The 16076-nt window shown below is 35.4% G+C and overlaps 1 protein-coding gene across 2 annotated transcripts in view; it reads right to left on the reverse strand.

Moving 5' to 3' along the window:
* The window catches only part of LOC129270427 (ankyrin repeat domain-containing protein SOWAHB-like), a 26363-nt gene extending 17083 nt beyond the window's left edge, over window positions 1-9280 (reverse strand). The window contains exons 1-4 of one of the 2 annotated variants that reach the window (XM_064095214.1): window positions 9200-9280; window positions 4456-4461; window positions 3180-3252; window positions 1545-1625 (exon numbers count right to left, since the gene is read on the reverse strand). In XM_064095214.1, the coding sequence (XP_063951284.1) occupies window positions 1545-1625; window positions 3180-3252; window positions 4456-4461; window positions 9200-9247 (208 nt within the window). In that variant the 5' untranslated portion in view covers window positions 9248-9280. Of the gene's footprint in view, window positions 1-1544; window positions 1626-3179; window positions 3253-4455; window positions 4462-9199 lie in introns of those variants that run through there. The other variant, XM_064095213.1, reaches the window with a different exon arrangement.
* Between the last annotated feature and the right edge of the window lie 6796 nt (window positions 9281-16076).

The following is a 16076-nucleotide window of genomic DNA, read 5'->3' on the forward strand; positions in this document are numbered from 1 at the left end:
TTAATAGAGCAAACATAAAACAGATTTGTGTTAATCAATTAGTCAATTAGCAATGAAAAGAAGTAGTGCAAGTGAATGACAGGATAATAATGGATATTGCTTTTGAAATGTTGGGATCTGTTCTATCTAAATGTTGGAAATGTAAAGAAAGTCATGACAGGAATTTGTAGATGGATATTGGACTATCAATAAAAAAAACTCTGAAAACTACAGATACTACTATGGGGGAAGACTGTGTACAGTAGTTATCATGAAAATCATTAACTTGTGATTGCGCTTCATGTTTCATTAAACATTAGAAAATATTTATTATTAATAGCCTAGTTATTTTGAGAAAAAAATCTGTTGAGCCAACATTCTGCAATCATTGTTTTAGAAATAAAGAAAAAGCTCGGTTGCCTTTTGTGCATAACAACAAAAAAGGGAACTTACTTAACTTTTTGACAGCAGTAACATATTTATCTTTTGAAGATAAAATATGTTTTAAAATAATATAATACTTTCAGTTGCCAATTATACAATTTAATAACAGTATCTTTTTAGATCACTATTGTATCTGTACAGATAAAAACACAAAAAATATATTACTATAAGATAGCTTTGTCCATAATGTGATAACTATTGCACACACAAAAATTCACTTGGGGGAGGAGGGAATTGTTTTTTTTTTTCAATTAATACTTCAGATAGAAGACAATCGGATAGTCTCTAGAATAGACATAAAGTGATAAGAATGATTATAATTTGTATGATATGGGTAAATAATTTTCCTATACAGTACATGTTCTAGAGTAATGGAATGCAATAAATGTAAGAACTTCTGGACATAATGCAAAGATATAGTACTTCGTAAAAGTCCCAAGTTTTGCATTTTCTAAAAAGCAAATTCTGTGTTACTTGGTGTTCTAAGATAATAATTCTATTTTCTTTGGTTATATGTAAAGAACACATTACAATGCACTTTCAAATAGCCAGATTTGTGTAGAAAAAACCTCCTTAACATTTGCAGACTGTAGTACTGTTGCTTAGTGAACTTTGGCTAAGCACTGCAATTCGGTTTGATGTAGATTTTCTGTGGATGCAGTTTTATTTTTACTGGATTTTGCTTTGTTTATCAAAATTTTTCTGGTACTCAGGCTATCACTTTTATTGCCCTAAATTGTGTTTTGCAAGAGATTATATTTTGTATATATTTTTTTCTTCCAGATTGCATATGATTGTTAACATTTTCCATATCATGGGAAACTGGGGACTTAATATTTCATCATGAAAGTTCTACACGGTATCGGTTAACATTGGAATCTAACTATACTCCATGGTATCTGTGATGCTATCCAATCTAGGAGTCACTGACGACCGCCTTGGTCCTACCACCTTGGGAGGGGCGGGCTTACGGAACGAGAACCGCCCGAAGACCCTTGTGAAAGTCTTCCCTCCCTGATTAGCATCCCCCTCCCCATGGTCCCCCTCCCCCTCTGTCTCCCTGGGGTGGGGGGCATCATCATCCTCCATCCCTATGATATCACTGGGAAGACGCAGCTTACGTTTGATGTAGTTGGAGGAAGAACTCTGGAGGTAGTGCCGGGGCTTGCGGCCGCTGAAGTCTCGCTTGTTGATGTCCGCATCTGGAATGGTACAAATGATTATTGAAAAGCTGATGTCACATTAAATAATACACAGTGTTTTGAGTACTATTGAGACAATTATAATCATTACTCTCTAATATAAATTAAACTTAATGTTCTAGAATCTGTTCTTAGTATAATACATGTCATTCATTCCACACAAGCCAGATGCCAAATAAAGAAAAGGATTACCCGGTTGTTGGAGAACAAATCATCAACGGATTTCAAAAAGTATACACTGAAACCCAACACTTAATCAGAAGATCAATTTGGAAGGTGGCCTGGCAGAATAGATGGACTTGCTATGACAGTAGACCTGCAAGTAGGAATATTTGTTATCTGAAAGAACACCAACAGTCCTCTTTATGACTACATGGTGGTGCCTCAATTACAGCCGAAATTAAATTTTCCACATCATTTTTTTCTGAAGTCAAACTTAGTATCTACCTTCAGTTGCATTTTCATACTGATTCAATTTCTCCTAATTCCTCATAGGAAAATCGAATAAAGAATTAAAGGCTACATTCTGAAATAACAAGTTAATTATTGATAGTGTGTTATTTTCATCAGTACATTGTAAATGTCTTTGACCCCGTTCTCATAACCGTCTGTAAACTAGTTTACTGGAAACTAATTTAGTGGAAAACTAGTTTAACGTGTAATGAGAATGGTCAAAGCTGTCTTGGAAGCAAACTCCTAAACCGGTTCAGAAAACTTTCTCGCGATGTAGTTTTCAAGATCACTTTGCCTCGTTAAACTGGTTTTAGCGTGAGGACACAACCAATCTTCAGGAAGCCATCTTCGCACATTTTGAGCACGCTACTCCACACACTGTGTGTAGAATTTCTACACTGCAGTTTCAAATTTGGTGCGAAACATGTCACCCCACTGAAAGCATTCCTGAAGCAATAAGACTGCTTACGTGAAGTGGTTTTGAAAACCCCTTTCATGTGGCCAAATGGGAACGCTACCAAAGCAATCTTCCAAACTATTTTCCTGAACTGGTTTCCAGTAAACTAGTTTCAGAAAGTATATTGAGACAGGGTCTAGGTTATGTGCCTTAGGTTCTGGGCCCCATCTTACAAAGAGTTAGGATTGATCCGATCAACCACAACTATGGAAAGCCAGCAATGTCCACATCTAAACTGTTCAAAATATTTTCTAGATATGATGCATATTCAGATATTCATCGTTTCCTTGAAAATTTCAGTGTGCTTCTCTTTGTTTACAAAGGAAATTTTGCAAACTTCCTGTAGAAAAATGATGATGTTGATGGATTTCCATATAGTTGAGGTCAATCCGATCAATCATAACTATGGAAAGCCAGCAAAGTCAACATACGAAATGCATGTTTGTTCAAAAAAAATTCTAGATATGAATGCATATCCATAAATTCATTGATTTCTTGAGAATTAGGGGTGTTCTCCTTTGTTTACAAAGAAAATTTTGCAAACTTCCTGTAGAAAGAAGGATGATGTTGATGGATTTCCATCTAGTTGAGGTCGATCTGATCAATCGTAAATCTTTGTAAAGCGGGGGCCCTGTTGTACTTACGGTACTCTGATACAAGGAACTGCATGATGGCTTCCTTGTTGTGCATCGCTGCAACATGAAGAGGTGTGTATCCCTGAGTGGAGAAGAACACAAAGAAATACACAAGAATAAACATGAATAAAAGAGAGTGAACGAACCTGAAAATGATAAGAAATGGTTTATAAGTAACAGCTGCCTGAAATAAATGAAGCAAAATGCCATTGATTCAAAAAGTTTAAGAATAACAATCAGACTGACAGGCAAAATTAATGCATGCCACTGTGAAAGAGAGTAGAGATTTTTAAGTTGAAAAAAGCATGTAGCTACCGAAAATGGGGGAGAATGCAGGAAAAAATTTGGGGAGAGGTAAACGAGGCAAGTGAATAAATTGATTCAAGTCATCAAACACAATATATGAAACAGACAAAGACATATGGTTTAACATGGAAGACATCAGAAAAATCAAACACCATGACAGAACCCCCCCCCCCTCCCCCCTGGAGATAGTCAGAAGATCACCCAAAACCTCAAAGTCATTTCCCTGTTGACCGTGATTTTAGATCACTCAAACAGACATCAATCCTCAACAATTAAAAATCAAATTTTCTGCCAATAAACCAAGATATCCCGCTCATTTACACTTCAATCATATTTCCCTTGAAGGAAGAACCCGGAATCCAATCTATCTGGCAATAACCCCAAGCCACTTGGTTGAGAATCCCAAGGCTACAGCCTCAGGGTTCAAGCAGACAGCGCAATTCTGGTCTTGTCACCATCAAACTGACAATCTAACATGTGTCTTGACACATTGGTGATGTCCAATTAAAACACAGAAATTGATCAGAACATGATGACTCATTTGATGTCTTGTTTTTGGTCAATCCTCAAGGTGGGGTGATTTGAGATTCTGACCAAGGTAGGTCCCCATTTGATGGTAAATAGATATGTCTTGAATTAATACAGCCTTTTTCAATACACATAAAGAGAAAGAGAAAATTTAAACAATGATAAAAAATGAGCATTTTGCAGGTTATCAGACAAATACAGTTACATGTAGGCCTACATCTCCACATCTATTAAAAGCTCATACAGTGCAGCATCTTGAAAGGTAATTTACAATTGAAAAATAATGAATCTGTAATGATTATTTGAACAATTTTATTAAGAATATTGTATAACCTAAAGAAAACGTCCACTTGTATTAAATGCCAAGTGAATGAATTTATTTTAATATGTTAGTTTCAAACTGAAAAAAATTCAGTGTAAAAAAAAGGAATATAATGTCAAAACTACTTACCCCTTGCTAAAAAGACCAGTATCAGTTGCAGATAATTGATGTTCATGATCCAGGTAGCATAAGGTGGGGGGGGGGAGGGAAAATAAGAAACGATGTAAAAATACAATAATGTAAGAGACTTCACTGTGCTTACAAATATCACCAAACATCCAGAGTGAATTGTAATTCATTATCCTGATTAGCTCCAGAAATGAAGCCTACAAAGAAATCTAAAAAAAAGATTTACTGAAAATCTAATTAATGAAAATCTTATTCATGGACCTAAATAACAAATTCTTTAAAAACTTTGAATACCTAGTGGATTTTTTTGTCCTTCCTAATTTTGATATAATTCATTTCCTAAATGACTTGGAATCTGTGTATCAGAGTTAGGCAAGATCCTTGTAGAGTTTGGCAAATGATCTTACCACTATTAGATTGAAGGTTGCCCAAGGACGTAAGGATCCTTCATGGTTCCCCTTCCACTACTTACCCAATATTGTACATTTAGTGGGCAGTCAAGAAAACTCAAGCATAAAAGTTTTCATTTCTGAAATGTTTTATAAAAAAACAGATGCGCTTATACATAGCCCACTTAAAGTGTTATTTCTACATACTATACAAAATTATAACCATTTCCTACAAGAAATTCTATTGAACTGTCAAATCCATAATGATTATGTTTTCTAATTGCATTAACATAAATTGCCCCGAAAAGGCCACTTTTGCACCAGATCCACAGCATATTTGTTTTACACTTCCTTTATGTCATTATATTGATTTTTTTCATGTATTGATTGTTCTTTAAATAAAATATTTTATATTGCATCCATTCTTGTTATTTTGATTGTGATTAAAAGTGAATTTGAATTTCAAGATTTTCATCTATACATGTAGGTCCATATAATTTTGTAATAAATTACTGTACCAGAAGAAAATAAATGAAGGAATAATGTGATGGAGTTTGTATGATAAGCCGGTGAAGACTGGATGAAAATGCCATTTTCTTTACATCCCAGCCAGCAGACCTCGTCTCCAATGGGGCTTAGGAAAAGCACCCCCCTTTTAAATTGATCAAACTATATTCCTCCTTTCCTGTAATAAATCACATCATATATACCTTCTAACATTACACTAACATTGCTTGTCCAAGCACCCCACTGACAAGGTCACTAAAATTTAGATTAAGTTTTCCTTACAAGTCTAAAGTGAACTAACACTTGCAATAAATCATATATCAGTACTCCTACATCATCGTGTTCACACAAGGCCAAAATTTTACGCTTTACTCAGTTACTTAAACTTAATCTAATTCATTAACCTCCATAATAAATAGTCATGTACTAGAAGATCACTGGTGTTGGTACAGCAAAGCAACAGATAGCATGTTTTTCCTACTATAACAGAGCAAATGTCTATTTGTAGAATCACAACATTCAAATTCATATACTGTTTTTGGCAATAAAGCGAAATATTGATTTTCAAATATTTGGTGCATGTATAAAATATAATGGTAAATCAATTATCCTTATATACAAGACTGTTTTGTAACAAGTTTCACTATCTTAAATACGTACTATAACAAAGTTTTTCCAAATCTACTTATTACATTTTATTCCAATGTGTGCCCAATGTGAACAGAATGATTGAACTACCAATGTATACACCTGTGGTGGGGGAATAAAACCCCAAGAACATGGGTGTGTTTTGTGTGGGATGTTTAATATGGAGATAGTTAGACATGATTGGTGGACATGAATCAAATACTTAATTGCTTGCTTGCCTCCACTACAAGGATGTCTGTAAGCTATAATGTCTGCTGCTAACATGCTCCTAAACTCTTCCACAAACATTTTCCCTCTTTTGATCCCCTCATCAATTCACTTCAATTTCAAAACGACAACAAAATTTATGTATCTTTTGCACAAATGCGATTCCAACCACTTTGGAGCTCTGTTCGGCATGAAGTAAACCAATTACAGGTATATAAATCTCTAATCTAGTTTGCAAAATTCCACTGAAAAATGAACCACATTTCAGAGTATTTGGTTAATACATTTTAAGAGTACTTTCTGTAAATTAAAGATGATATATATATAAAAAGGAAAGTCAAGTAGGGCTGTAGCCCCTAATCCTCAATCAAAAAGTAGTTTGGAGCAATCATTCCCACCTGTTCCAAAAAGGTTGTTGCGTCTTTGCTCTTTCCGATTTTTTAATGATATTTCATATCATTCTTAAATCAATTTACCCTGATACACATTGCTTGGCATTTTTTTTGCTTATATCATTTATTTAAAGACATTTGAACGTTAGTATTTGGGCAAGAGGTGAAGAGTGCAATTAATAATCTGATTGGTGATCACTTGAAGATAAATGCCAGTTGTGGTTACGATCTCAAAATGAGTTTGAACATAATCCAATAATGACCGCCCAAGTATTTGTATGTATAAATGAAAAATATGTGTCAAATAACTATGGGAAAAAATGTGTAATTGCTGAGAAATGAGCAAAATAAGCACTGAATTTCATAAAATGTCGGGAATTTTTCCATTCAATATTGATACTGTCCCACATATGCCTTTTTGTGTTAGTGATCATCAGAACTTTCAACTTTCAGCTAAGATTTCATGATTTAACAAATATAAGATTATTTCAATGTGCCAGAACTAGATCAATAATATGGTGGCATTTAACCTTGAATTTAAAGACTTTCTCATGAAATAATGGTTTGCTACAACTACTTTCTTTTACCTTTAATTGAAGAAGTGTGTGTGTCGGGGGGGGGGGGGGGGGGAGGCTATATTAATGCCTAATTTTATTCACAAGTGCATGCAGGAGACCAAATCAAATCATATTTCACATCATTTGGTGGGATAACTTTACCCAGTATTTCAAGAGTTAAGTGGAGGTTTGTAACAGCTGGATCTGAATGCTATCATTGTTTGGGTTATGTTATTTCTGGTATGTGTAATTGCTCTATGTTGCACTTGTGTTCTCTCTTCTACTACGCAGTTACCAGTCTCATTTCTCGAGACCCTAAACTCTAAACTTGGGCTTTATCGATTCAAAGGGGAAAACAGAATATGGAGAGAAATCAATTTTCTTATAATGGACCCATTCATTTATCTGATGGAATTGTCTAGGCCATTTCTTTATCTTACTTTTTTAAACTAAAAAACTATTATTTCTTCATCTACATTGACTTTGGGAGGTTTCCTGGTACCACTTTGTGACTGTTTAACCAATTCTTTAACAATGTGATAGTAACTTAATATAACATCACAGAGAATCCATGCATTTATTTAACATTTCAATTCATTTTTGCTTGACTAACTAGGGATTAGAATAATTAACATTATTTCTAAGAATGTCTACATTCATATATATCATTTTGATTCAGTTGTTTGACTTGAAGAAGGGCTGCTTGTATATGACATTATAGTTAAAACAAAACCATGATCCATAATAACATCTACCTTTTTAGCCAACTATCACCATGGTTTTAACCAAATATCTCTTCTGGCTTGCAGAAACAGACTAGGCTATGAGTGCCACCTAATGATGATTTGATTTAGCAATCTTAAGAATGGATAACACAGCCCCCAGACCCGGTTCATAAATCAACCCCGCTACAAGGTACCAGCCAGCCCATGATTCTATCTCCCTTCACCAATACTACATGACATTATTGTCATTCCATACAAACATCTTGTAGTAATTAATAACCCTTACTTAAAATTAAAGCCAAGACCTTTGCTTGTCATCTTTCAATGGCTTATTTTCCTCGCCCCCCCCCCTCTCTCTCAGCCAACTCAGCCTTCCCCCTCCAATCTATGCTATGCTATCTTACCGTTTTCTTATCCCTCAACCTTTCTTCCCACCCCCCCCATCTCTCTCTTTCTCTGTTGCCTCCACTTCAAACCTTCTAAACCCATCTAAGAACCAGTTCTTATTTATTTTTCCCTGTTCAATCTTTTCTACTTTTTCTTTCTTTCTTTTCTTTTCTTTTCTACGATTTCCCTCTTTTTCCTCTCTCATCTTTATCACTTGTATTGTCCCCTTTACCCTCCTGCTCTGTATTTCACACAATATATATAAAAAATAGTTGTCAAACTCATAATTATGTATATATTCGCCTTGCCTCTATTTTATACAAGTTTTGGAGATAAAGGGAGATAGAATCATGTTGCCATAAAATGATTCTATATTGCTTATAAAATCAAGACTGAGAGAAAATAAGCTTAGCCTTGCATAAGGACCAATATGCAATGCCAGAGATTTAGTAAAATACCCCTGTACAACTTGGCACGTAACCAACCACTTCAAGCAGCAAACTTCAAGTTTTTCACAGGCTTTCCCCTATTGCATAGCATTCATCATTATAGCATCTTTGCCATCCAATGGTAACTTTCATGGAATCCTTGATTTTGATATCTGTTGAGCAGTGTTACCATGGTTGTTATCATTGGATAATAGAGTACCGAAGTGTGACGTCAGTTGCCATGGTGTCATGGCAGGCTGGTTCTAAACAGAGTCGCAGCTGACGATCGTCTGTACACATTTGTATGACTTTGGCTCGTCTGAAAAATAGGTTGCAAGCGATCAAATTCCGATAGCAGCCATTTTCTCCTATGAGAAACACACGCTTTCATTTGGCAGGTTAAAAAATTGTTTTAACCAGGCCGCTGTGACACCATGGCAACTGACGTCATCGCTTCGGTACTCTATGGTGTTACCACTAACAGGATGGGTTTTTTTTTCTTACCGATCTAATGTTGACATCAAGACCTTTATCCACTGCCATTCTGATCATTTCTTTCTTTCCATGCTTGGCTCCCCAGTGTAAAGCAGACTGTAATGATACCATAAAAAAGAATAACATTCAAGATTACATGACTGGAGATGAATATTCAAATAAATATATCTGTGTGTTTTCCTAGTTGCTCCGTTCAAATCATTTTGTAAACGTGATGACCACCAAGCTGGTTGCAGGGCTCTAACAATGAGTAATTAATATCTATTGGTAAACCTTTAAACATTTGAGAGACTGTGTTTCGATTGTCAAAAGACAAAAAACAATGTAGCATATGTGCAGGCAAGGGCATTCTCAGAAAAAAAAAGGTATAATTTAAGACAAGGGATGAATCGCTGCAAAGTAATAAATATAAAATCATTTGAAAATGAAAGTTGTTTTCAGAGGGAAAAGAAAAAAAAAGGATAAGCAGACAGTAGAAAGTTTAAATACAAGCCTCAAAATAAGAAAGTTATGAATTTTAAGAGTTGTAAAAAAATTGTAATCACTAAATAATTATGGAGACTTGGAATTGGCTAAAGATGTAGGCTAGTCTTCCATTTGCTCCAATATGCAAAAAAAGGCAAAAATATTTTATTCAAAAGTTTTACTTTCAAGAACACAGCCTATGGGAAAGTTGTCCCTACTACTTTTCAAACATTACCAATTAGAAATTGATAATCTTTAGTGCCTATCAGATTTCTTGAAAACTTTCAACATTCTTTTTATTTTTTTTCTCTTTCACACACCTCTTTTATGACCAAGGTCAGATTCCCATTTAAATGTGTTATGTTTGTCCCATACTCTTCAATAACTTTCTAAAATGTAGGCCGGCACAAATACCTTTAAACACAGTAGGCCTTTAATCGACTTTGTTAACAAAAAAAGTCTAGAATTTTGGAAAGGATGTCATAAAAAGTGCAAGTACCTTTATGAGGTCATAATAAACATACTTAAGGTGTTTTTAAAGAAAATGGTCAAGAAAAAAAAGCTCAGACCTCCAAACAAACAGTGACATAAACCTAGCACCATGATAGGTCCTACACTTGAGGTCATATAACAACGATTATGAGGCGTTAATTGTGTGATTAAAATGTAGCAGGATGTATTTGGCCTTCATGTTGCACATTAAGGTTCATGAGGGATAGATTTATGAAAGGGGTCCTTACAAAATGGCATTGGATACAGTATAAAATACCCTCAAAAAGCAGGCCAAGTATATAATTTCCACTGACATGCAAAAGGCTGCAAGTTCAATTCTTATATAAGAGACAGAAGGTCCCTGTGCATACAATGTGGTGAAATAGTGAGCAATAATATTAATATTTCTTTTTTTTTAATTGCCTTTAGGCCAATCTAAAATCTAAACCGATATTCAAGGAGATAACTAAATTAAAAGCAAGCAATCAAATTGTTTCACATATAGTAATTACTCATACAAGGGCTTTGATGAAGTACTAATCTATGTTTAAAAAAAATGAAACTTTAAATTGCTGTTGGCTTAAATGAAATAAATGTATAATTAAAATTCTACCAGGTAAAACACCTTTACCAGATAGCCACAGAATTACAGATGAAAATATTTGACAGTGAAATGGAATTTTTAATGGCAGTTTAGAGATTTCAAGTTAACCTTTATCAGGATCTGCTGAACTGAAACAAGTTACTAGCCTCTTGACGAGGCCCTGGCGACTGTTCTTTGTCGATTATGATAATGATCCCGAGCGAAGAGAGGGATACCATAACTTGCGCAAAAGTAGAGCCCCCATTAACCCAAACTTGATCACAAGGGGGTAAATTATATAAAAAAAAGCATCTTTCCCTTTCCCTTCTTTTGATGATTTTTCACTACATTGGCAAATTCCACATCTAACAAAGATATCGCAATGAATACTTCATCAACACTTCAATGACCTTTCAAAATCTATCTCTCAATGCTTGTCCTGGAAAGAAACTAACAATCCATAACATATTCCATCATCAGTCAGTTCCAATGGGATAACTCATCATTGCACAATATTCAAGAAATCTTGATAAACAATAGCGTAAACCTGCCAGCACGTAACTTCAGGCAGAGAAAGGCCGGTGTATGAATTATAGGCGTTTAATGCACTCGTTAAAAGTAGCGATATTCTGTTATCCTTCATAGTGCACTTAAACGGTTGACATAAAATGCTATACTTGAACTAAAGCTATCAACCCTTACTGAAGGACTTTCACTGTTTTTACAGCTATCTCCAACAGATTATACTATCTTTTTGCCACATTTTATTGGTTTTGATGTGTCCCCTGTTTCAGTTTCTTCAAAGGAAAACATAATAGAAAACATTTTATGTATGCATTTGAGTTCCCGACTGAATGAGAAGCCATGGATCATAACACTTTTGAAAACATCCTCCTGCCTTCTATAAAGGCACTTACAAAATGTGAGGATAAAGGTTCAAAACTCAGCCTATTAATACCAACTTCGCCATCCAGGCAGGCAGTAATTTAGGAAACGGCAGGCCTATGCAGGGCAAACAGAAGAAGAGTTTAATTCCTGAAATGAGTAACTAAACTGTAGTTCTAACAGCACCTACTCCAATCCCCTAATAATAGCATCAACAAAAAATACATGCAAGTTATGGTTGCTTATCATACTAAACATTTAATTTGAGAATACAGAATGCACTGATATTCAACACCGTGGTCATGCATCCTATTAATATTTGACCCATTGTCTACTTGAAATTGTAAATTCATGTACAAAGCTTATGGGAATGAGAGACGTCAGAAAGTAAAGTGTTAACAATAGAATGATGATTATCTACCGAAGTGAATATGAATTTACAATAACCTCCATTGCCTGGGCTGCTGTTTCCGCTTCATAAATGATTTGTAGAAGTTTTTATGGGGCATATTACTTGCAATAAAGTTTTTAATGACAGATATGTGCTTTGGTATGCGGAGGGGCCTTCTAACATTCAACAACATGTCAGTCTATATCATGTGCGCTTGTATTTTTTCTTATTTGCAATCATTGAGATGGAATTTGGCTCCATACAAATTGAAAATATACAGCTATGAGTATGCAGATTAATTTTTTCATGATCAACGCGAGGTTTATTTGTTGAAAAATCAAAGTTACAGACCGGTGCTTTTGGTGTTCAACTTCAACCAAACTGTCCTATCAGTCTACTTTGCATCAAAATAGTCTGTTTTGGTTTAACATGTAAATTTTTATACTTTTGCAGCAAATGACAGTGGAAGTCCTATTCTAAATTAATGCAACAAAACTTTACTATTGTAATTTTGTCTTGGTTTCCAGGACATCAAAAGCTTGTGTACTGTAGCAAAGGGATACAATGTCTGAATGCGTTTATTTTCAGGTATTAAATATCATAGGAATCAGCTTTTACTGTATTGTATAGTTTAACAAAAAAAGTTAACTGACCATTTCAAGTTGGATCAAAGAGTTGGATGTCTGTCAATCATCAGACATGAAGTGGTCAATTCAAGGGTTATTAGTTGATCCCATACAAAAGAAAATGAAACTGTAAATGCTAGAGGGGAGGGGCATTACAGTGGGGTTGACACCCCCCCCCCCCCTACCTTAAACAAGCTGCAAAATGCTACAGCTCTAGGTGGTCATAAACTTGTCCTCCACTTCTGGCTCTTAAAAACATGTCGACAGGTGTGAATTTGACTCTGGAGAACTGGGATCAAACTTCAGTCTTGCCCCCCTAAGCCAGCTCAAACACATGTACAATCGGTTTAACAACCCCACTCGGCACCCTGCCGAAATTTCCTCAGTCCCTGTGGCCCCGCTCCCCAGCAAGCCCAAACTCCGCCCAAGTTATCTTTCTTTTGATACCAAAGGGTCTCGCTGGAGTTCAGGAGAGAGAGTTACAATGCCATAAATAATTCCTTCTCCTTGACTGTACTTTTATCTTGAGGTTTTGGAGACATAAATGATGGGGGACAGACACAGAATGTACAGCCATTTCCCTTGAAACTTCAGCTGTAACAACTTCCTTCATTTGTTACAAGCTACTATCCATGGGGGACACAGGGAGTACTGCTGAGTGAGAAGGGGTGGGGAGAGGAGTGGGTTTCTCCAGGATAACAAGGTCCTAGTTTTCTTCTGGTCTTTGAAATGCACACTACTCTATGCAATTCTTCCTAAAAATTTAGGATCTGTAGCTAGTTGTTTTCCTTTACACAGTAGGGTCCATGCTTTTAATAAGGTACTTACAATCATAGCGATTGCATGTCAGAAAACAACAAACAATATACCCAGACATTTTAAGCCTAAATTCATACTTGATACATGGTTATCATTCAACCACAAAAAAATGAAGAGGACCTCAACTAAAATAGATTTTCATGTATAATCACATAATACATACTCTAAAACATATTTTAATTTCATATCATATTCAAAACATCATAGTTTCAGGACTTACAAAAACCATATAATGGAACTGGAATAGGGACCAACATTTTTTATATAGATTTACCAAAACTTAATCCCTTGGAGACTGAGACGGTGTATATTTGGGCTGGAATCTATGGAAAATGTGAGATATAGCAAAATTATGCAGTGTCCAATGGGTTAAGAGAGGCTTACAGTCTATGATGAAAATACTGAGACAGCACAAGCGTATAATGATAATAATACTCTCATCAGTGCTTCCGCTCTTCCCGAAATCCAGGAAATACCGGGAACTTTTGCTATTTTCCAAGATCATTTCGGGAAGTGAGAAATTCCGGGAAGTTATCATTTCCAAGAATGATATTATTTTCTGAATATTATGTCAAAACCTATCTCAAAATTGGATCTTTGTAATGAAAATGTCAACAATTTTGCTCGCTCGCAATTCTGTAGCCTGATATACGTCTTTGGTCATATTTCGCCCCTCAAAATGTTTGGCTCATTACGGCACTGGGCCCTATATTTCATCTTTTTTGTGTGTAGAAGAGAAGTATAACATCTTATGAAAGACTGGAGAACATTTGTAAAATTCTGAGATATTTTGTAAAATTCCAGTAACTTTCAGGGTAAATTACAGGAGGTTTCGTTTTGAAAAGTGGAAGCACTGACTCTCATTCACAAGTGCATGCAAACAATGGATGCAACACCAAGGAAAAACTAAAGCATGTGGAAGATTCATTGCAGCAGGTTCCTGGTGATTTTGTTTTGATGAAGTATTTAGAAAAAAATATTTGACCAATGAAATCTGACAGAAAACAAACAGAAACAAATGAAACAAACTCATGAACTGTAAACAATGGAAAGCCAGACAGCTCGAGATTGTAATTCATCTCAACAAGTTCTAATCAATATTTTGAAGGTTTAAGGAGTTGGGGGTACTTTGGGGAATGGTTTGTGGTTCATTGGTCCTGGTAGAAGAGGTCAAGTTTAATGAGATGGATGATTTAAGAGGACCTGGTCCAGGGGCCCCGTGACACAAAGCTTAGCAATGATCGTAGAACATTTTTCTACGATTGATTCCATTGACTACAATGTATAATCAATCATGAAAATCAAGCGTACGATTAATTGCTAACCTTTGTGTCACTGGGCCCAGGGGCCTGTCTTACAAAGAGTTGCGATTGATCGGATCGAACGCAACTATGGAAAGCCAGCAAAGTCAACATATAAAATGCATGTTTTAAAAAAAAAATTATAGATATGAATGTATATCCATAATTTATTGATTTCTTGACAATTTGGTGTGATCTCCTTTGTTTATAAAGGACATATTGCAAATTTCCTGTAGAAAATATTATGACACTGATGGATTTCCATAGTAAGAATTGATTGGATCAATCATAACTCTTTGCAAGACGGGGGGGGGGGGGGGGGGGGGGGGCCAAGGTCTCATAACCTGGTCCTTCACCCTCCAGTATTACACCTTGGGGGTGTTTCACAAAAAATTAATTCATGCTTATGTGCCAGTGCGCACATGATATATGCTATATATCACACACAACTGGAAATTTAAAAGCAATGTTCAATCATATTTAAGTCCTTGTGAATCACCTTCCTTGCTTGATGTGTGATACTCATGATTTAGCATCAGGTAAAATTGATCTTGGTGTAACTTAGTAAAGTGTAAGTCTACCAACAACACATTCATTGGAATAAATGGAGACAAAAAAATAATCAAACACTGAAAATGTCATTCATCCGGTCAGATGGGAATAAAGGAGATATTGGTGTTTTAAAGTTATTGGTGATAATTTCAGTGAATGCTTGTTTGTTTTCCTCTTTTTGTTGAAATCAACTTGTTGTTGGATGTGGACTTTGAATTAGATCTGGGCAAGGTGGTTAAAAAAAGGTATCTAGGACCATCTAACTCACTTCCTTTAAAGCCAAGTTTGATGCTGCAGGGATAAAATATGTCAGGTTTATGTTTCATTAGATTTTTCTTGCAGATTGTAGACAAGAGATTCCTGGCTATCTACGGACTTACTGACCACTTGCAAAAGCAAATAAGCTTTTATGATAAAAATTACTTTTTGCTGCCTCTGGCATATCTGGACAAATAATATGAGCTGACACTTTTCTAACTTTTACAGGGAGAGCAAAAATAAATGTTTCAATTTTTCTTGAAATATGATTTGAAATGTCTTGACTGCCCACATGTTCCACCGCTGTCACATAACATCACACAAAGATATATTCCTACAAACCAAACTTAATTTTTTGTAATGTGGAAATTCATAAAATTTTCATCTAAAAATTGTCAAATTCTGAGGGTTTTATACATTTTGAAAATGTTATCATACAACATTTTGCCCAATTTCAAGGCCAAATAATGCTGTGAGATATATTTTCATGTAATTAATATTCATGTTGTGCAAT

Source organism: Lytechinus pictus, chromosome 2 (assembly GCF_037042905.1).
Source record: "Lytechinus pictus isolate F3 Inbred chromosome 2, Lp3.0, whole genome shotgun sequence".
NCBI lineage: Eukaryota > Metazoa > Echinodermata > Echinoidea > Temnopleuroida > Toxopneustidae > Lytechinus > Lytechinus pictus.